The sequence below is a fragment of the Mirounga angustirostris genome, unplaced genomic scaffold (assembly GCF_029215605.1).
Source record: "Mirounga angustirostris isolate CCGP_5_RB_7025 unplaced genomic scaffold, mMirAng1.0.hap1 SCAF_15, whole genome shotgun sequence".
NCBI lineage: Eukaryota > Metazoa > Chordata > Mammalia > Carnivora > Phocidae > Mirounga > Mirounga angustirostris.
Window position 1 is genome coordinate 66,649,573 of NW_026991723.1, and position 22,940 is coordinate 66,672,512.

General features: G+C 36.5%; 1 protein-coding gene across 1 annotated transcript; it reads right to left on the reverse strand.

The window, feature by feature from the left end:
• Positions 1-11,991: 11,991 nt before the first annotated feature.
• On the reverse strand, positions 11,992-12,948 carry LOC123849406 (olfactory receptor 13C4). Its single transcript, XM_045881998.1, has one exon. The coding sequence runs from the start codon at positions 12,946-12,948 to the stop codon at positions 11,992-11,994; it is 957 nt and encodes a 318-aa protein (XP_045737954.1).
• Positions 12,949-22,940: the final 9,992 nt, after the last annotated feature.

The window sequence follows — 22,940 nt, forward strand, 5'->3', positions numbered from 1 at the left end:
CTATGGACTCTGAGAAACAAACAGGGTTTTAGAGGGGAGGGGGGAGGGGGGATTGGTTAGCCTGGTGATGGGTATTAAGGAGGGCACATACTGCATGGAGCACTGGGTGTTATATGAAAACAAAGGATTGTGGATCACCACATCAAAAACTAATGATGTATTGTATGGTGGCTAACATAACATAATAAAATTAAATTAAATTAAAAAAAAAAGAAACAAAAGGCATCCAAATCAGTAAGGAAGAAGTAAAACTTTCACTATTTACAGATGACATGATAGTATATATAGAAAAATGGAAAGGTTCCACCAAAAAACTACTAGAACTGATAAATGAATTCAGTAAAGTCACAGATACAAAATCAATGTACAGAAGTCTTGCATTTCTATACATCAATAATGAAGCAGCAGAAAGAAAAATTAAGGAATCAATCACATTTACAACTGGACCAAAAGTAATAAAATATCTAGGAATAAACTTAACCAAAGAGGTGAAAGACCTGTACTCTGAAAACTATAAAACACTGACGAAAGAAATTGAAGATGACACAAAGAAATGGAAAGATATTCCATGCTCATGAATTGGAAGAACAAATATTGTTAAAATGTCTATACTACCCAAAGCAATCTACACAATCTCTATCAAAATACCAACAGGACTGTTCACAGAACTAGAACAAACTATCCTAAAATTTGTATGGAAACACAAAGACCACGAACAGACATAGCAACCTTGAAAAAGAAAAGCAAAGCCGGAGGCATCACAATTCTGGACTTCAAGTTATATTAAAAGCTGTAGTGATCAAAACAGTATGGTACTGGACCAAAAAAAGCCACATAGATCAATGCAACCTAACAGAAAACCCAGAAATAAACCCACAACGATATGGTCAATTAATCTTTGACAAAGGGGGAAAGATCATCCAATGGGAAAAAGACAGTCTCTTCAACAAATGGTGTGGGAAAATTGGACGGCAACATGCAAAAGAAAGAAATTGAACCTCTTTCTTACACTGTACACAAAAATAAATTCAAAATAGATGAAAGACTTAAATGTGAAACCTGAAACCATAAAAATCCTTGAAGAGAACACAGGTAGTAACTTCTTGGAAACTGGCTGAAGCAACTTCTTTATAGACATGTCTCCTGAGACAAGGGAAACAGAAGCAAAAATAAACTGTTGGGATACATCAAAATAAAATGCTTCTGCACAGCAAAGGAAACAATCAACAAAACTCAAAGGCAACCTATGGAATCAGAGAAGATACTTCAAATGATATATCTGATAAAGATTTAGTATCCAAAATATATAAAGAACTGATACAACTCATCACTCATAAAACAAATAATCTAATTAAAAAATGGGCAGAAGAGATGAACAGACATGTCTCCAAAGAAGACATCCAGATGGGGGCACCTGGGTGGCTCATTCAGTTAAGCATCTGCCTTCAGCTCAGGTCATGATCCCAGGATCCTGAGATTGAGCCCCATCTGCTTCGATATCCCTCTGCCTGCTGCTCCCCCTGCTTGTGCTGTCTCTCTTTCTCTCCCAAATAAATAAATAAGATCTTAAAAAAAAAAAAAAAGGCATCCTGATGGCCAACAGACATATAAAAGATGTTCATCATCACTTACTATCAAGGAAATACAAATCAAAACTACAATGAGATAGGGGCGCCTAGGTGGCTCAGTCAGTTAAGCGTCTACCTTCAGCTTAGGTTACAATCTCAGGGTCCTGGGATTGAGCCCAAGTTGGACTCCTTGTTCACAGGGAATCTGCTTCTCCCTCTCCTCCCTGCTTGTGCTCTCTCTCACTTTCTCTCTCTCTCAAATGAATAAAAAAAAAAATCTTAAAAAAAAAAAAACTACAATGAGATATCACCTCACACCAGTCAGAATGGCTAACAATCAAAAACACAAGAGGGCGCCTGGGTGGCTCAGATAGTTAAGCGTCTGCCTTCGGCTCAGGTCATGATCTCAGGGTCCTGGGATTGAGTCCCGCATTGGGCTTCCTGCTCCTTGGAAGCCTGCTTCTCCCTCTGCCTCTCTCTCTCTCTCTCTGTCTCTCATGAATAAATAAATAAAATCTTAAAAAAAAAAAACACACACAAGAAACAAGAGGAAGATGTGGAGAAAAAGGAACCCTGTGCACTGTTGGTGGGAATGAAAGCTGGTGCAGCCACTGTGGAAAACAGTATGGAGGTTGCTCAGAGTTAAAATAGAACTACCCTATGATCTAGCAATGCAATACTTGGTATTTACCCCAAAAATACAAAAACACTAATTCAAAGGGATACATGCACCCTTTTTTTTATAGCAGCATTGTTTATAATGGCCAAATTATGGCCACTGATTGATGAATAGATAAAGAAGATATGGTAATGGAATATCACTCAGCCATACAAAAGAATGAAACTTGCCATTTGCTATGACATGGATGGAACTGAAGAGTATAATGCTAAGTGAGTAAGTCAGTCAGAGAAAGAAAAATACTATATGATTCACTCATATGTGGAATTTAAGAACCAAAGCAAATGAGCAAAGGAAAAAAGAGATAGAGAGAGAGACAAACCAAGAAGCAAACTCTTAATTATAGAGAACAAACTGATGGTTATCAGAGGGGAGGGAGGTGGGGTAATGGGTGAAAAAGATAATGGGGATTAAGGAGGGCACTTGTGATGAACACTGGGTGTTGTATGAAGTGTTGACTCACTATATTGTACATGTGAAACTTAAGATGTATGTTAACTAACTGGAATCAAAATCAAACTTATAAAAACAGCTTCTTTATAAATAATAACTGCCAAAAGTTACCATGGCAAAATATTCAAATAACATAATAAATATAAAATATTAAAAGTACAGTAAAGATATTGAAATATCAAAAAACTGCAATATATATAAAGTAGTGATAATAATCTTGATAATTAAAGAATTTTTACAAAAAGAGAGGAATTTCCAATTCATTTATTTTGCCCAATTTTCAATTGAAACCCAAGTAGAAAATGGATAATCAAATAATAAAGAAAAATCACAAAGACATAGAATAGAAAGTGAATATATGAAAATATGCTCAATTTCACTGTTATGAAAATAAACACTAATATATTCAGATATCAAATGTTATTTTTAAGTGATTAAAAAATGTATACCAACCTGTATACAGTTTAGTGATGATAACAGCAGGTACTTAAATCCATATCTCCCTACATAGTCTCCAAAAACAGTACAGAACAACAGAACAAATAACACTATCCAAACCTACAGTCTAGACGTTATAACCAGAAGATAGAAAATACTCAAACTTCAAGTTATCTATAAGCACGAAATTTAACATCCAAACCCTAGCGTCTCTCATGCTCCCACTGAATGTTTTCACAGAGCAAAGACTTGCATGGAAAAGATAAGTAGGAAACTATTGGCAAATTTAAGATTGACCTAAAACCAAGACAGAGCCCTGAATATAGGTGGGACACAAAACTGTGTATGAGTTGAGGTGACTGTCTTTTAAAGCTCCAGATTTAGGGGGGAAAGTAAGTTAAAAGGAAGGGAGAGGCACCTTTGGAGATTTAGAAGTGAAAAAGCAAAGAAGCAAAAAAGAAATTTGGGGTCATGCTAATTAAAAAAGCTCTAAAATATTAGAGGGCATACAATTCCTCCCTACTTAGTCAAAGAAGATAAAGGAGAAAGATAAGAAGAGGGTCAGAGAGCTCTCAGGACAAAGAGTTGAAGTGGCTTCACAAGCTACTGGTGGTATAAATTTCCCTCTATTTCTGCAGCAGCAGAAGGGGACGGGAGGAGGAAGCCAGAGCAATCATTTAAGGAAGTTCTACTTCACAACACAGACAGACGAGGGCACTCTTGACCTACAAATCTTGCAAATTAGGCCAAATCAAGAAATGAATGATGAAAACTATATTCAAAGCAACAATAAAATGAAATAGAAAATGAGAATCAAAATTCCTCTGCTCCTTATTCTCAAAAAAAAAAGACAATTAAAATTGTAAAACAACACTACAAATGGATGCCAATATCCTCAATCATTTGAAGAGTCAGAAACTACTTTGATTCAGAAATTCGAAAATTAAAAAGAAATTGACCTTTTTTTTTTTAGTATATGTGCTGCCAAAGCAAGCACGCTAAGTGAAATAAGTCAGAGAAAGACAAATACCATATGATTTCACTCATATGTGGAATTTAAGAAACAAAACAAATGAGCCAAGGAGAAAAAAACAGAGAGAGGCAAACCAAGAAACAGATTCTTAACTATAGAGAACAAACTGATGGTTACCAGAGGAGAGGTGGTTGGGGGATAGGTGAAATAGGTGATTGGGATTAAGGAGTTCACTTGTGATGAGCATTGGGTGAAGCATGGATGTGTTGAATCATTATATTGTACACCTGAATCTAATATAACATTGTATGTTAACTATACTAGGATTAAAATTTTAAAAACTTTTTAAAGATTTTATTTATTTATTTGAGAGAGACAGATAGTGACAGATAGGGAGAGAGAGCACAAGCCGGGAGGAGAGGGAGAAGCAGGGTCCCACTGAGCATGGAGCCTGATGTGGGGCTCAATCCCAGGATCCTGGGATCATGACCTGAGCTGAAGGCAGATGCTTAACCAACTGAGCCACTGAGGTGCCGTGAAAATAAAAACTTTTAAAAAGAAAAACAAAAGAAATTGACCAAATAATGTATCAGGAAGAAATGAAAAAAAAAAAGCTGAATGAACTCAGAAAATAATAAGTAAAAGACAAAACTATCTTGGAAACGAAGACTAAAATAAAGGTAGCCAAGGTAAAATGTATTAAAATGCAGTTTAATTAAGGGCATTGAAGAAAGACAGGGAAGCAATCAATAAAATGAAAATAAGAGTGTATCCAAAAGTTGTCAAAATGAACAGGCAAAGAAGAAATATTATTTCTTTAACAAATAAAATTTGAGACTCTAAAAAAAGAAACAAACCAATGAAACAGAATTAATGTTAAAAATCTAAGTCCAGAAAAACTTTTCATAAATAACAAACTGAAAATGTCCAACAGATGTGGAAAAATAAGTTCAGCATAATCAACTCTCACACTATTTCAGTTATCAGAGTTTAAAGATTAATACAAAATCTTCAAATCTTTAAAACAAAATGGTTAATACCTTATAACAGCAAAAGAATCAGTCCAACATGTTACTTCTGAAAACAATTCATACAATGGAGTTGCATTTTTGAAACACTCAAGAAAAGAAATATGCACTAAGAAATTTAAATTCAGTCAAGCTGTCCTTCAAATATTAATGTTTTTGAAAAACAGTTTTAAACATACAAGATCCAAGGAATGCTATTCTTGCAATCTCCTTTTAGACTTGAGAGGACAATCTTAATTCAAACAAAAGATGAATGGGGAAATGGGCAAAAGGATAAGTGGCAAGCATTTCATATATTTAATTATACATCTAAGAATAAAATACAGGTGGGAATGAAGATGTCAGAATAATATATGAGCATTATATGTTCTGAAAAAGTAAAAATGATACAACCAGAAAAGCTAAGAAGGAACACCTGCCTCTGGCCATAATAAACTAACCAGAGCCACACTTGCCATCCCACCATGAACGATTAGAGAACTGGACAAAATAGATGAAATAACAATTTTTAGACACTGAACAAACAATGCAAAACTGTGATCCCTGGAAGAAAAGACTAAAATTAAAGGAAACTTAAAATTACTTTTTAGATTTTGGTTCATGGAGGAAGATCCCAAACAGATCACAGTGGTCTCACTAAATTAAGAAGAGTCAGAAAAGAGTTCAAGGGGCCAGAACAGCTGGTATACAGGGAAAAATTCTGGAGGTGAAAAATCTAGGCAAAGATAAAGCTCCAGATATCATCAGAGGGGTTCCATTGAGTCTGTTGCTGAATGTTAAGCATATACACAAAATGGTGAAACTCCATGAGTCTAAGCAAAGAACAATCAATGACGAGTTATAAGTCAAACCATTCCCAAAGGTTTGGGAGACATTTGAGTTCCAAGCATCTAGAGTGGAAAATCTTCACTAAATATCCAGACAGTTTAGAGACCCATGAATCGTCAGCTAGCAGTAGGGCTAAACGAGTTCTAAGACAGAGATTCTCCACTAGAGCACTATGTACTCTTTGGGCTGAATAATTCTTTGCTGTGGAATTGTGTCCTGTGTATTGTAGGATGTTTAGTAACATCCCTGGTTTCTACCTAATAAGTTTTAGTAGCAGCATACCCACCCCCTCCCCCCAGTAATATAACCAAAACTGTATCTAGGTCTTGACTAATGTCCCCTGGGGGCGAAAATCATTCACAATTCTAAAGTAAATCACAATCATAGATTCAGGGTAAATGCAACTTTAGATCTACCCTCATAAAGTTAAAAATTTGTCCCAAAGGGGTCAAGGTAACTTCAGGTAACTGCTTGCCAAAATATATCCAAAACATTTCAAGGGAAACCCCAAAATCCAACATTCAATGATATAAAGGTCAAAATTACTAGCTACAATTCAAAATTACAAAAAAAAAAAATGCTAAAAGGCAGTATAATCTGTCCCATAACCAGAAAAAAATAAAAGCCATTCAATAGAAAGTTTAGGAAATGATAGAGATAATGAAACTAGCAGATAAGCTATTATAAATTACCCACAATTTAGAGAAACCAAGAACATAATGAACATAAATGTTATTTTTAAAAAAATAACTTCTGGAAATGGAATACACAATTTGTAAAATGAAAATTCTACTATATGTGGTTAATGGCATATTAGAGAGTGCAGATGAAAATATAAGTGAACTTGAAGACTCAGCAATAAAACTATTCAAAATGAAGTATCTCACTGCTAGAGATGGAAGGTACAAATATAAAAAAAGGAAAGAGTGAAACTTGTAGGGTTGGATTGAATTTTAATGTCAGTAGGAACTAGTGGTTTTATGTAGCTATAGATATATATATAGACATTAAAATGGTTATACATGTAAGTATTTACATACATATCATAGCTGTAATTATTGAGAGGGCCTAGAAAGAATGTACCCTGATAACAATGAGTTTTGGTTTCTAAGTATACTCGCCATTAAAAGAAACCAGAACTCTTCAAGAAATGACAGTTTCCTGGAACTGGGATTGGAAAGCATAAGATGAGGTTGAAACATCTTGTTTTTTAAGAAACAAATTTTGTTTTGTTTTTTAAGAAACAAATCAGATAAACATAGGGGAAGGGGAGGAGGAAAAAAAATAAGATAAAGGCAGAGAGGGAGGCAAACCATAAGAGACTCTTAAATATAGGGAAAAAACTGAGGGTTGCTGGAGGGGTGGTGGAGGGGGCTGGGTGATGGGCATTAAGAAGGGCACTTGATATGATGAGTACTGGGTGTTATATGCAAGTAATGAATCACTAAATTCTACCCCTGAAACTATTACTACACTATATATGAACTAACCTGAATTTAAATAAAATCTTGAAAGAAAAAAAAAAGGAAACATCTTGTTTTACCAGATAAGGAAGTGCTCAGAGAATTGTGGACACATTTCAAAAGAATACAGGAACCAACTTGAAGGGAAGGCATTGCAAAATTCAGGCCAAATTGAGCACTGAAATTAATAATAGTAATAATGGATTGTAACCCAATGAATAAAATAAGAAGTTGTGAGTTCAAATGTATTTAAATAAACCAATGGATAAATAAATACGTTAGTTATTTTATTTATAAAGCTATTCCTTTGAGTAGAATGCCAATGGATAAATTAGAAGAAATGATGGTATTAGAAAATCACCAAGTGACAACCATAATAATAAGAATTGATTTAAGGGGGCACCTGGGTGGCACAGTTGGTTAAGCAACAGCTCTTGGTTTCAGTTCAGGTCATGATCTCAGAGTGGTGAGATTGAGCCCCATGTCAGGCCCTGCACTCAGTGCAGAGTCTGCTTAAGTTTCTCTCTCCTTCTCCCTCTGACCCTCCCCCCACCCCTCCCTCTCCCCCTCCCTCAAAAATAAATAAATAAATCATAAAAAAAAGAATTGATTTAGGGAAGAATTATCAACTAATGCTAAAGCTGGTGGTGTAAGTTTGTGAAGGAATAGGATATCCATATAATATCAATGTATCTTCTTACAAGAACTTAACAATGAAAAAAGGGAAAACAGTGATTTTACACAGGAGAAATCCAACACACACCACCTTAACCAGTATCGATGTTAATACTTCCCATAATGAATCAAATCAATATCAAGTGTCTCCTGATACCAGATACGGAGAAGAACAAAAACATAATGTATTATTCTTGCAAAAAAATTGCATAACTTGAATTTTATCATGAAGAAACAAAGTGAAATTTAAAGGGAATCCTAATATACCTGGCCTCCAATTACATTTAGGTCATGGAAAACAAAGATAGGGTAGGAACCATTACTGAATTGAATCTTTGACTTGAAAGATTTTTTTTCTATAGAGTGTTTTGCAAATTGTTGAGATTGAATAAATTTATCAATTAGATTGGCAGTAAATGAACTTTTTTTTGTTTTGATTGGTAGTGTTTACAAGAATCTGTACATAAGATAAAATTGCATAGAACTATACACACACACATAATATATGGAGAAATCATGAAAACTGAGTAAGTTCTGGTTGTGTAGCTAATAGCACTGAACAAATATCATTTTTGTGGTTCCGCTATTGTACTACTATAACATATCACCATTGGAAAAATGGGGTGAATGGCACACAATATATACTATTTTTGCAATTTTCTACATGTTTATAATTATCTCCACATAAAGTTTTTTAAAAAAACTTTATGGACACTCAAGTTTGATATTTATATAATTTTCATGTACCATGGAGTATTAATATTATTGTTATTTTTTCAGCAGTTTAAAAAGATAAACATCATTTTTAGCTCATGGACCACACAAAACCAGCTGGCAGGCTAGATTTGGCCCAGGGTCACTGTTTGCTGACAGGTAAACTAAATAGTATTATTTCTCCATGTCAATAATTGTATTCTGATTATGGTAAAACAATGTCATTGAGTGATTTTAAGAATGACAAAATGAAATGTTTAGGGGTAAAGAAACATAGTATCTGCACCTTCCTCTCAAACAGTTCTCCCTCTCTTTCTCTCTCTCTCTCTCTCTTTCTCTCTCTCTCTCTCTCTCTCTCTCTCTCTCTATATATATATAATACACACACACACAGAGAGAAATGATAAAGCAAATATGGCAGGATGTTACTACCTGAAGATTTGGGGTAAAGGCTTAAAGAAAATTCCTTCTGTGCTTCTTGCAACTTTTCTATAAGTTTGAAATAGTTCCAAAATAAAAAGTATTTACACACACATATAAATCCAGTATTTGCTTAAAAACCCAGAGAAAGGGGATAAGTGGGTATAGATAATCAAATAATGAACTGGTAATTATTTAAGCTGAGTGATTGGTACATCAGGTTTCATTAAATATTGTCTTTCAGTTTATGAGTATTTGAGGATTTCCAAAATGAGAAGTTTATATATGTAAACACACAGAGACCAGAGCTGCAAAAGTTTGTGGAAATCCTTACAGTGTCATTGACAGCAGATAATACAATCTTGGGGGTAGGAGAAAAATGGGAGATGTTTTCCCTTTTTTCACAATTAGCAAGAGAACTTTTTTTTAAAAAAATCATATCACCTGACCCAGTAACTTTATTTTCTAGAATTTATTCTGTGAAACCTAGATATATGTACACACATTTTTTTAAAATTACAAAATAGTTGGGCACCTGGGTGGCTCAGATGGTTAAGCATGTAGCAGGGAGCGGGGAGCCTGCTTCTCCTTCTGCCTCTCTCTCTCTGTCTCTTATGAATAAATAAAATCTTTTTTAAAAACTTATAAAATAGCAACCTGGAGTGTACACAGTGCATCAAAAGAAATCAACATAAAAATGATGAATTTTATGGCTCCAAATTAGTAAGACAAATAATAAATATGTTAACAGTGGTCACCTGTAGGAGGTAGCAACAGGGAAAACCATTTTTTCCGCTTATACTTTTCCATAGTTTTTGGAAATTTCTAAAATATTTATTGTCATAAAATAACACATTAAATAATCTTTTTAAGATTTCTCAATTTCCTGGGAAGGCAGATTAGTTTTAAACCTGTCAATTTTCTGAGCATTCATCAGTATGAGCAGAACTTCTAAACTAAGGCAACACTGCACCAACTTTATACATACAAATGAAAATTAGAATCAATTTTTGTAAATAAACATTCAATCTAATATAAACATGTTTATGAGACACTAGCACCCTTCCTATTCTGGAAAAAAATTAAGGTGCTAAGGAGTTACCTGGGACAACTAGAAGCAGGACTTTGTTGTATATCTATGGATGTGTGCCTAAAACCTTGATGGCAGAGGTCAAAATCTGAAAAGATTTAAACCTGAATCAGACTGAAATACAGGGCTCATCCCAGTGGGAGTGGGTAGATGTTAAAAAGCCTCACCCACAGACAGGGTTTGGTACACACCTGTCTAACATAGAACCAAAAGCAGCACCCACTGTGATCCAAGCCAGAGAAGCACCAGCAGCTAGAGGTTTACTGCAGTGACAACACTCCACCAGGGAACAGGTACTATTTACCTCTAGGATGTAGATTGGCTGGGAGTACAGCCCTCAGCTAGGAGCCCTCAGGCTATATTATGGCTCTGAACCAACAGGAAAGAGAACATTTAGATAGGAAAATAGACTGAAATCAGCTGTCACAATGGCTGGTGATATGGACCAATGATATGCTATGCTCAACCATGGCAGAAAAATCTACACAAAGGGGGGGAAAAACCTGTAATAGGTTTACTGAGGAGTTTCAACTCACTCGAGTAGAAATGAAATGGTTTTCTCTTCTCAGACACTAATTTTAGCCCTCTTTCAGAGCCTTAAAAACATTTCAGGCAAACTAAAAAAATTCTGATTATTTTCAGCCCTAAGATAGTCATCATCCTCCAGGCCTTTTGTTAGACTAGTTTAATGGCTGAGTCTATGGCCCAGAGAAGAAAAGGTCAGCAATCCTTCATTGATCAAGCCAGACATCAGCTCTCCTTTGCAGGCAGCCCAAACCTCAAGAGGCTCTTTTGCAGCATCCCCTTTACTTGCCTTGGATTGGAACAGTTTTCCTACTCTTTCACAGGGACAATAATGAAATGCCTCTCATTCACTGAGCTCTCCTCATGATGTAAAAGTCTCCCTTGATTCTATCTTTCCCTTTCTTGATGTTTTCTTTATATAGAAATGTGGGGAGAAGGTGTAAGGAGGAGTGGTGATTGATATTATTAGGAAGACTTAAGGGAGGGATGGCTGACCCTAATAATTGTAGTTTGTTTGTTTGTTTGTTTGTTTGTTTTTAAAGAGGTGCTAGCTAGTGTCTTTTATGTTCAATTTGGAATCTTCAATTCCTATATTCTGAATCAACAGGAAAAGTCAAGCTCAGCATCGTCTACAAAGAGAACCACTATGAACTTGGCACTATGCCCGGTGCTTTGTGCAACTTACTGAATCTTTATAATAACACCGGAGGCAGTGTTTAATTACTCCCTTTTTGAAAATAAGGAAACAGCAGTTTAGAAAGAATAAATAACTTCCTCAATATTAAGAAGTTTGTGATACAGCAGAATTTATACTCCTGCTTCTCTATTCCCAAAACTTACATGTGATTGTTTTCTATTATGTTTTCACACAGGACACCAGAAACGCTCATTTCAGATATCACCATGGATGAGATTCTAATGGAATTCATTGTCTTTGTGAGATATGAATCAGAACCTATCACAATCTGAGTTTATGGCAGACTACTGTTCTTAGTAATTATAGCTAAGCTGGGCCAGTGAAGGCAAAGAATAAAAATCTTCTTTATAAACTTTGCTTTCCCCAAAGAAGGTCCTCAATGCTGGCCCAATGATGCCATGTATTCTTTATACACCAAAGACTCACATTTCCCTTTGGTTTTATTGCTTAACAGCTTTCCAATTCAGCAAATATTTCACAGCAGCTTTAACATCCTTATTTCTCAAGCTATAGATTATAGGATTTAGCATGGGGACCACTACCCCATAAAACATGGAAATAAGCCCTTCTGTAGCTTGCAGATTGTCATTCCCAAGGTGGTCTTGAGACTTGGGCTTGGCATACATGAAGAAGATGGTACCATAAAATATGATCACCACAGTCAGATGCGCTGAGCAGGTGGAAAAGGCTTTGCGTCTCCCTGTGGCTGAGTTCATTCTCAAGATGGTGTAGAGGATGAACATATAGGAGAAAAAAATGACCAGCAGTGGAAGAACCAAGAATGCCATATTTGATACTGCTAGGGTAACAATATTGAGGGATATGTCAGCACAAGCTAGCTTAAGGACAGCTAATATCTCACACAAGAAATGGTTGATAATATTATTCCCACAGAAAGGCAATCGCATGGCAAGAGATGTTTGCACAATTGAGTTGATTCCACCAGAGAGCCATGACACAGAAGCCATCGGTACATACACCACCTTGCTCATGATGACAGGGTATCTCAGAGGGTTACAGATGGCTACATAGCGATCAAAAGCCATCATGCCAAGGAGCAAACACTCTGTTGAGCCCATTGCAAACCCAAAGAACATCTGTACTGCACATCCAGAGAAGGAAATGTTCCTTTTCTTTGAAATTAAGCTCACCAAAGTTGAGGGAACAGAGGAGGATGTATAGCAGATGTCCAGGAAAGAGAGGTTGCCCAGGAAGAAGTACATGGGGGTGTGAAGACGGGAATCAAAGATGCTTGCTATGATCAGAACACCGTTGCCAATTAGAATCACTATATACATTACTAGAATTAGAGAAAAAAAAATGATCTCAAGTTTTGGGTAACCAGAGAGTCCCAGAAGAATGAATTCTTTCACAAATGTCTTGTTTATCCTATCCATATCCCAGCTTCCAGGATATCAGAGGAAGACTTAACAAAATATTTTCACTGTCAAGCAACAAATGTAACAAATGCTTTGCATAAACATTATTCTGGGGTGAAATAGAGTGTTTTCTTTGAAGCTCTGTCATCTGCTTCTGTCATCTGTTGTTATCCTCAATGATGTTTATGCCTAGAATACAATACCAGGATATTGAGAGTTTCTATGCCCTGTGTCTAATGCGTGAATACCTACCTACCAAAAGCAAGTTCAGAAGCAACCTTCCCTACTGCTGAAGACACTCTAAGTAGAGTCTTCTAAAAGCCCTAGAATATTTCAGACAACAAACCATTTCTTCATTTTAATCAGGTCCAGTGAGAGAGTGATGGGGAAGGCAAAAGACAACTCAACAAGGACTGGAATTTTGATTCAGTGTTTAACAGAAATGTTCAAAAGTGTAAAGCAAATTTTATTTGTATGCATATTTGCCTACCTCACATTCTTTTTAGTCAAATTGTGTGTTTTTATGGGGCAGACATTTGATCATATTAAACTGAATCATTACACAGCAATTTAACATCTGCTCAAAGGCAAAGTTAGTTGAACTCACAGTCATGGCCCACTCTTACTATTTTGCTTTTTCCTATAATAAGACCAGCGTACAGACCAGCTGTGCATGAATCTGATGGAGAATCTTTGAAGAACAATGATCTCTCTTCATTTGTTTTATTCTCTGGCTTCAGAGTTATTTTTCATAATTTATTTACTTAAGTGAACCTGAGAAAACAGTAATAATGCTTAAATATATTTGTGTATACAGTGTAGCACTTTATACTTTATTTAAAAAAAAAAACAAATCAATCTTCTCATTATCCTTATTTTCTTTTTCAAATGTGAATGACAGGATGTGGCCAAAGTTATCCAGCCTGTAAGTAAAAAGTAGAGCTTGAAGCTCAGATCTTTGCCAATAAACTGCAGCTGCTGGGGCTACAACACAAGTCAGTATACCTTGTTTTCCCACTGACTAGCATCCAGAAATTTTGGCCTTGGTGGAATAATACAGAATCAACTATTCCAGTCTTCCAAAATTTTCATATGCACATAAATTACCTGGGGATCTTGTTAAAATGCAGATTCTCTTTTAGTAGGTCTGGGGCAAAGCCTGTGATTCTGCATTTCTTTTTTTTTTATGATTTTATTTTTAAGTAATCTCTACACCCAATGTGGGGCTCAAACCTACAACACCGAGATCAAGAGTCACATACTCTACCAACTGAGCCAGCCAGGCATCCCTGTGAGTCTGCATTTCTAATAAGCTTCAAGTGTATGTCAAAGCAGTTGGCATGAGGCCACATTTTGAGTAGCAAGGCTTTAGTTTACTTAGAGTGAGTTGGCAGACTATCCAGATATTTGTGATCCAAATAGATTTCCTTTTCTTTTATTATATGGACTAGCTTAACAACCTAGAAAATAACCAGAAGCATACTTCTTTTGTGTTTTCCAGTGAACAAATTCCAGAGCCATATCTCACTGTTCAGTACAATTCAGATAATAATACTCTTGAAAGATAAATTTCATAAAAGAAATATGAATTTTTGCTGGACTACTATAATATGTGTAGGATATTATGGATAGCCTAACTTGAGCTCATTTCTGTTCTGAGATGAGTAAGGATAGGACAAATATAACAAATGTCTATAATCCAAAAATCCACAATTTGATAAGGGGAACAATAAAACTACATATGGGACAATTAGATACAGACTATAAATACCTGTGTGACCAGAGTGAACATTACAAGTGTTCACAGAAGGAGGAGGCTAATAAGAAATAAAGTCAAGGGAGAGTTCTAGAAGAATTTCAGACAGGCTGGATCTGTAAACATGGAAAAGTTGAGGCAGGTTTGGAAGACAAGAGGGGGAAGGAGTATTCCAGAAGGGAGAAGAGGTTGAGCAAAGTTTAATAGTAAGCATATTGGCAGTACCTCCTTTTCAGACAAGGCAGTTTCTGTGGAGGAATGATGGGAAGCACATTTGAAAGGGTAAATGAAGCAAGCATATAGAAAGGTCCAAAAGTGAGGCAGAGAAATTGGCACTTCTTTTTGGGTGAAGGGGCCCATCATTAGAAGCACCAAGCACAAGGTGAGTGTTTAGACCTGATGATTTTAGCTACCCTCCAAACTTGACATCATACAGTTTGATTTTGTCAAGTTTTTGAGCAGATATGTGATATGAGGAATTAAAATGTTTGGTTGAGTGGCCAACTATTGATTTTGGTTCAGGTCATGATCTCAGGGTCCTGGGATCAAGCCTTGAATTGGGCTCTGCAGTCAGTGGGGTCTGCTTAAGGATTCTCTCCCTCTCCCTCTGCCCCTCCCCTTGCTCATGCATTCTCTCCTTCTTTCTCTCTCTAAAAATAAATCAGTAACTCTAAAAAGATCTGTATAGAAAACGTGTCAACAACAGAAAATGGCCAGCAAGAAAATGGCCAGTATCCGTGGATATACTGAAGTCTCAGAAGCAAAACTTGACTGAATGCAGTTAACAGTATACAAAAAAAATGGGTCAGTCTTGAGGACTTAGTACTTCTTATCATGGAGGAAGGTTCAGGACTATGGAATTGAATCATATGCCTGGAATACACTATTTCTCTGAAATGATTCTACACTCACTGTACACTACTTCTTAGAATAAATCAGAGTTCTCCCAAAGTGGGGCTAAGAAAATAGTCAAGGAGTACTTTAGATAAGTGACATGGGGAGTCTCATTGGCCCAGGCATGAACACAAAAGAAAGAATATAGTAATACACTGATTTACCAGGAAATGTGGTGATGTTCCAGATCCAGCCTGTTTGGCTCCAGGCCTGGGAGAGCCTATTGGCTTCTCTTCCCCCAAAAAAGGTAGTGACAATATATCTTAAACCACTTCTACTATATGCTTTAAGCCTTCCCCTCCTGGACATAAACTCCCTCACCAATTCAAATCTACCTCGAGCCAGACCTGTCTTGCTGCCTTTATTCTTCTCCCAGAAATCTAAATTGGTTATTTTGTATATTGTAAGATAACAAAAGACATAAGGAAGAAACTTGTCTGTCTTGCTCACCACTACTCACGGATGGCCTAACAAAGGGGCTGCACATTATGAATGGGTTTTGACTAAATAGATAAAGGTTTACTTTCTACACTCTTAAGAAATTTCTCTGTAGAGTATTTGTGGATTCATATTCAAGAGCATTTTAACATGCCCAAATTGTTCATTTGCAGCAGGATCTAAGTTTCAAAAAAATATATCTTTAAGTCAGCACCAGATGCCATCTTATATAGAAATTTACCAATTTATGTAGTGAAAGTGCAGCAGGATTGCCTAATACTCACTTGAATGGATATAGCATGGGATTATCCCAGTTAAAAAGTTCTTGGAACTTAGAAGCAAAAGCTCTAGGTTTAAGGTTCTTTTCTTATAATATAGAGTCTCCGTTTTCTCATTTGTGAAAATCTCACAGGTCTGTTTTCAGAAAAACTTAGGTGGCATATGGAAACTGCTTTATGGATTAACAGGCATTATACAAATAATAACAATAATAATAAATCATAGCTATTCTGTAATAATAAATTAGTAGCTGTATGGCCTCATGCTGTTCACATTTACATCTACATTTGATAACAGCTTTAACTATAGGTTGCCTGGGTGGCTCAATTGGTTAAGCGTCTGCCTTCGGCTAAGGTCATGATCCTGGGGTCCTGGGATTGAGCCCCACATCCGTCTCTCTGCTCACTGGGGAGTCTGCCTCTCCCTCTCCATCTGCCTCTCCCTCTCCATCTGCCTCTCCCCCAGCTCGTGTTCTCTCTCTCTCTCTCAAATAAATAAATAAAATCTTTTTAAAAATAATAGCTTTAATTATAAAAAGTACAGTGTCATGGTATTCAAGACTCACCTGTATAATGATAAATTATTTCTACCTCCTAGAAGACCCAGTTACTTTCTTCTTAGCATTCATGTCAGCATTCTGAATTAAGGTCAGGTTCAACAAACAATGCCAGATTCCACAGATATGGATGAGTAAATATTTGTTATGCAACATTTGTTGTAATTGTTCCCCAATTCCCAAAACAATTTAAAGTTGAAATGAGAGATCTGTGGAATGGAGGAACTTCTGGTGCATTAGGGACAGTGTCCCACAGACCCAATTAAGAATGGTGCTGGGAATAAGTTGTGCTTGAAACACAGCTCAAAAATGAAATGACATTCTCCTACCCATGTAATTCTTGGAAACAGGGGCAAAGATTCACAAAACTAACTTTATGAAATGTGAGAGCTTTTTAGTTTAAAATAGCCAAGTCAACTCAAAGTAAGATCTTAAGTCAAGTGATAATTACCAAAATGGAATGCTAGAATTGAAAAATGATCTAGATATTATGACATACATGAAGCAGATATTTGCTATGAATTAAATGTATTGTCATTATTTGGGGGGGAATGAAAAAAATACAGACAAGCAATAAAATTAATAAATTTATAGGACAAAAGTGAATTCATATGTTTAAGGCCAAAAAAAAAAAAGTTTTAAAAGTCCAGGACAGATAGTTTGGAGCATGAATTCAGATAAGTAGATAGCACATTATTGATTCAAAGTGTTTCAGAAAGTCTATTGAGCTATATTATAGATGTTAACACTTAGATTCTGACTGTAATTTTCCAATAGATGTTACATTTCACTGTAAAATATCTAGATCCTAGAGGGCCACTTCAAGAAGGCAGACCCATACCCAAGTAGGAAACTCAAAGACCATGGACTGTGGTCCCAGCTACTGACTCAGAAACAGCCCTGTCACCTTGTAAACTTGGCTACAGCCCTATTTGCCCTTGATCCTGTCACCGAACCAATTCAAAAGCACATTAAAAGGATCATACACAATGATCAAGTAGGATTTATCCCTCGGATACAAAGATATGCCAATATATGCAAATCAATAAATGTGAAACACCACTTTAACACAATGAAGATTTAAAACCATATGATCAAGAGGGAGGAGCAGGATGGCAGAGGAGTGGGAGACCTAAATTTCATCTGGTCCCAAGAATTCAGTTAGGTAGGGATCAAACCATCTGAACACCTACGAACTCAACAGGACATCGAAGAAAAGAATAGCAGCAAATCTCTGAACAGAAAAGCGACCACTTTCTGGAAGGTCTCTTCTGATTTGTTCAGCATATATTTTTCTGGGATCATTGTTACCCTGTTAGCATTTTGTTCCCTCATTCATCTATTCTCCTCTGGATAAAATGACAAGGTGGAAAAAATCACCTCAAAAAAAAAGAACATGAGGCAGTGCCGACTGCCAGGGACCTAATCAATATGGACATTAGTAAGATGTCAGAACTAGAGATCAAAATGACGATAATAAAGATACTAGCTGGGCTTGAAAAAAGCATGGAAGATACAGAGAAACCCCTTCTGGAGAAATAAAAGAACTAAAATCTAACCAAGTCGAAATAAAAAAGGCTATTAATGAGGTGCAATAAAAAGTGGAGGTTCTATATGCTAGGATAAATGAGGCAGAAGAGAGAATCAGTGATATGGAAGACAAAATGATGGCAAAAAAAGAAGCTGAGAAAAAGAGAGATAAACAACTACTGGATCACGAGGGCAGAATTCAAGAGATAAGTGATACCATAAAATGAAACAATATTAGAATAATTGGGATCCCAGAAGAAGAAGAAAGAGACAGAAGGGCAGAAGGTATATTGGAGCAAATTATAGCAGAGAACTTACCTAATTTGGGGAAGGAAACAGGCATCAAAATCCAGGAGGCACAGAAAACCTGCCTCAAAATCAATAAAAATAGGTCAACACCATGACATCTAATAGTAAAACTTAAGAGTCTCAGAGACAAAGAGAAAATCCTGAAAGCAGCTTGGGACAAGAGATCTGTAACCTACAAGGGTAGAAACATTAGATTGGCAACAGACCTATCCATAGAGACCTGGCAGGCCAGAAAGGACTGGCATGATATATTCAAAGCACTAAATGAGAAAAATATGCAGCCAAGAATACTATATCCAGCTAGGCTGTCATTGAAAATAGAAGGAGATAAAAAGCTTCCAGGACAAAAAAAAACTAAAGGAATTTGCAAACACAAAACCAGCCCTACAAGAAATCTTGAAAGGGGTCCTCTAAGCAAAGAGAGAGCCTAAAAGCAACATAGACCAGAAAGGAACACAGACAATATATGGTAACAGTCACCTTACAGGCAATACAATGGCACTAAATTCCTATCTTTCAATAGTTACCCTGAATGTAAATGGGCTAAATGCCCCAATCAAAAGACACAGGCTATCAGATTGGATAAAAAAACAAGACCCATCAATATGCTGTCTGCAAAAGACTCATTTTAGAACCAAAGACATCTCCAGATTGAAAGTGAGGGGGTGGAAAACCATTTACCATGCTAATGGACACCAAAAGAAAGCTGGGGTGGCAATCCTTATATCAGACAAATTAGATTTTAAACCAAAGACTGTAATAAGAGATAAGGAAGGACACTATATCCTACTTAAAGGGTCTATCCAACAAGAAGATCTAACAATTGTAAATATCTATGCCCCTAACATGGGAGCAGCCAATTAAATAAGCCGATTAATAACAAAAGCAAAGAAACACATCAACAACAATACAATAATACTAGGGGACATTAACGCCCCCCTCACTGAAATAGGCAGATCATCTAAGCAAAAGATCAACAAGGAAATAAAGACTTTAAATGACATGGTGGACCAAATGGACTTCACAGACATATTCAGAACATTCCATCCCAAAGCAACAGAATACACATTCTTCTCCAGTGCCCATGGAACATTCTCCAGAATAGATCACATCCTAGGTCACAAATCAGGTTTCAACCAGTACCAAAAGATTGGGATCATTCCCTGCATATTTTCAGACCACAATGCTTTGAAACTAGAACTCAACCACAAGAGGAAAGTTGGAAAGAACTCTAATACATGGAAGCCAAAGAGCATCCTACTAAAGAATGAATGGGTCAACCAGAAAATTAAAGAAGAATTAAAAAAATTCATGGAAACCAATGAAAATGAAAACACAACTGTTCAAAATCTTTGGGAGGCAGCAAAGGCGGTCCTAAGAGGAAAGTATATAGCAATATAAGCCCTTCTCAAGAAGCAAGAAAGGTCTCAAATACACAACTTAACCCTACACCTAAAGGAGCTGGAGAACGAACAGCAAATAAAGCTTAAACCCAGCAGGAGAAGAGAAATAATAAAGATCAGAGCAGAAATCAATGAAATAGAAACTAAAAGAACAGTAGAACAGATCAACAAAACTAGGAGCTGGTTCTTTGAAAGAATTAACAAGATTGATAAACCCCTGGCCAGACTTACCAAAAAGAAAAGAGAAATGACCCAAATCAACAAAATCATGAAATAAAGAGGAGAGATCACAACCAACACCAAAGAAATACAAACAATTAGAAGAACATATTATGAGCAACTCTATGCCAGCAAATTAGATAACCTGGAAGAAGTGAATGCATTCCTAGAGATGTATCAACTACCAAAACTGAACCAGGATGAAATAGAAAACCTGAACAGACCTATAACCACTAAGGAAATGGAAGCAGTCATCAAAAATCTCCCAACAAACAAAAGCCCAGGGTCAGATGGCTTCCCAGGGGAATTCTACCAAACATTTCAAGAAGAATTAATACCTATTCTTCTGAAACTGTTCCAAAAAATAGAAATGGAAGGAAAACTTCCAAACTCATTTTATGAGGCCAGCATTACCTTGATCCCAAAACCAGACAAAGACCCCATCAAAAAGGAGAATTACAGACCAATATCCCTGATGAACATGGATGCAAAAATTCTCACCAAAATACTAGCCAATAGGATCCAACAGTACATTAAAAGGATTATTCACCACGACCAAGTGGGATTTATCCCTGGGCTGCAAGGTTGGTTCAACATCCACAAAGCAATCAACGTGATACAATACATGAATAAAAGAAAGAACAAGAACAATATGACCCTCTCAATAGATGCAGAAAAAGCATTTGACAAAGTACAGCATCCTTTCTTGATCAAAACTCTTCAGAGTATAGGCATAGAGGGTACATACCTCAATATCATAAAAGCCATCTATGAAAAACCTACAGCGAATATCATTCTCAATGGGGAAAAACTGAGAGCTTTCCCCCTAAGGTTAGGAATGTGGCAGGGATGTCCACTATCACCACTGCTATTCAATATAGTATTAGAAGTCCTAGCCACAGCAATCAGACAGCAAAAATAAATCAAAGGCATCCAAATCAGCAAAGAAGAAGTCAAACTCTCACTCTTTGCAGATGATATGATACTTTATGTGGAAAACCCCAAAGACTCCACCCCAAAACTGCTAGAACTCATACAGGGATTCAGTAAAGTGGCAGGATATAAAATCAATGCACAGAAATCAGTGGCATTCCTATACACCAACAACAAGACAGAAGAAAGAGAAGTTAAGGAGTCGATTCCTTTTACAATTGCACCCAAAACCATATGATACCTAGGAATAAATCTAACCAAAGAGGCAAAGAATCTGTACTCAGAAAACTATAAAATACTCATGAAAGAAATTGAGGAAGACACAAAGAAATGGAAAAACGTTCCATGCTCATGGATTGGAAGAACAAATATTGTGAAGATGTCAATGCTACCTACAGCAATCTATACATTCAAAGCAATCCGTATCAAAATACCATCAACTTTTTTCAAAGAAATGGAGCAAATAATCCTAAAATCTGTATGGAACCAGAATAGACGCCAAAGAGCCACAGGAATGTTGAAAAAGAAAAGCAAAGCTGGTGGCATCACAATTCCGGACTTCCAGCTCTATTACAAAGCTGTCATCATCAAGACAGCATGGTACTGGCACAAAAACGGACACATAGATCAATGGAACAGAATAGAGACCCCAGAAATGGACCCTCAACTCTATGTTCAACTAATCTTCGACAAAGCAGAAAGAATGTGCAATGGAAAAAATTCAGTCTCTTCAACAAATGGTGTTGGGAAAATTGGATAGCCACATGCAGAAGAATGAAACTGGACCATTTCCTTACACCACACACAAAAATAGACTCCAAATGGTTGAAAGACCTCAATGTGAGATAGGAGTCCATCAGAATCCTAAAGGAGAACACAAGCAGCAACCTCTTAGACCTCAGCTGCAGCAACTTCTTCCTAGAAACATCGCCAAAGGCAAGGGAAGCAAAGGCAAAAAGGAACTACTGGGACTTCATCCAGATAAAAAAGATTTTGCATAGCAAAGGAAACAGTCAACAAAACCAAAAGACAACCGACAGAATGGGAGAATATATTTGCAAATGACATATCAGATAAATGGCTAGTATCCAAAATCTATAAAGAACTTCTTAAACTCAACACCCAAATAAAAAAATATCCAAAAAATCCAAATCAAAACCTCAATGAGATACCACCTTACACCAGTAAGAATGGCTAAAATTAACAAGTCAGGAAACGACAGATGTTGGCAGGGATGCAGAGAAAGGGGAACCCTCCTACACTGTTGGTGGGAATACAAGCTGGTGCAGCCACTCTGGAAAACAGTATGGAGGTTCCTCAAAAAGTTCAAAATAGAGATACAATACGACCCAGCAATTGTACTACTGGGTATTTACCCGAAAGATACAAATGTAGTGATCCGAATGGGTACATGCACCCCGATGTTTATAGCAGCAATGTCCACAATAGCCAAACTATGGAAAGAGCCAAGATGTCCATTGACAGATGAGTGTATAAAGAAGTGGTATATATATATATACAATGGAATATTATGCAGCCATCAAAAGGAATGAAATCTTGCCATTTGCAACGACATGGATGGAACTGGAGGGTATTATGCTGAGCGAAATAAGTCAATCAGAGAAAGACATGTATCATATGATCTCACTGATATGAAGAATTCTTAATCTCAGGAAACAAACTGAGTGGTGCT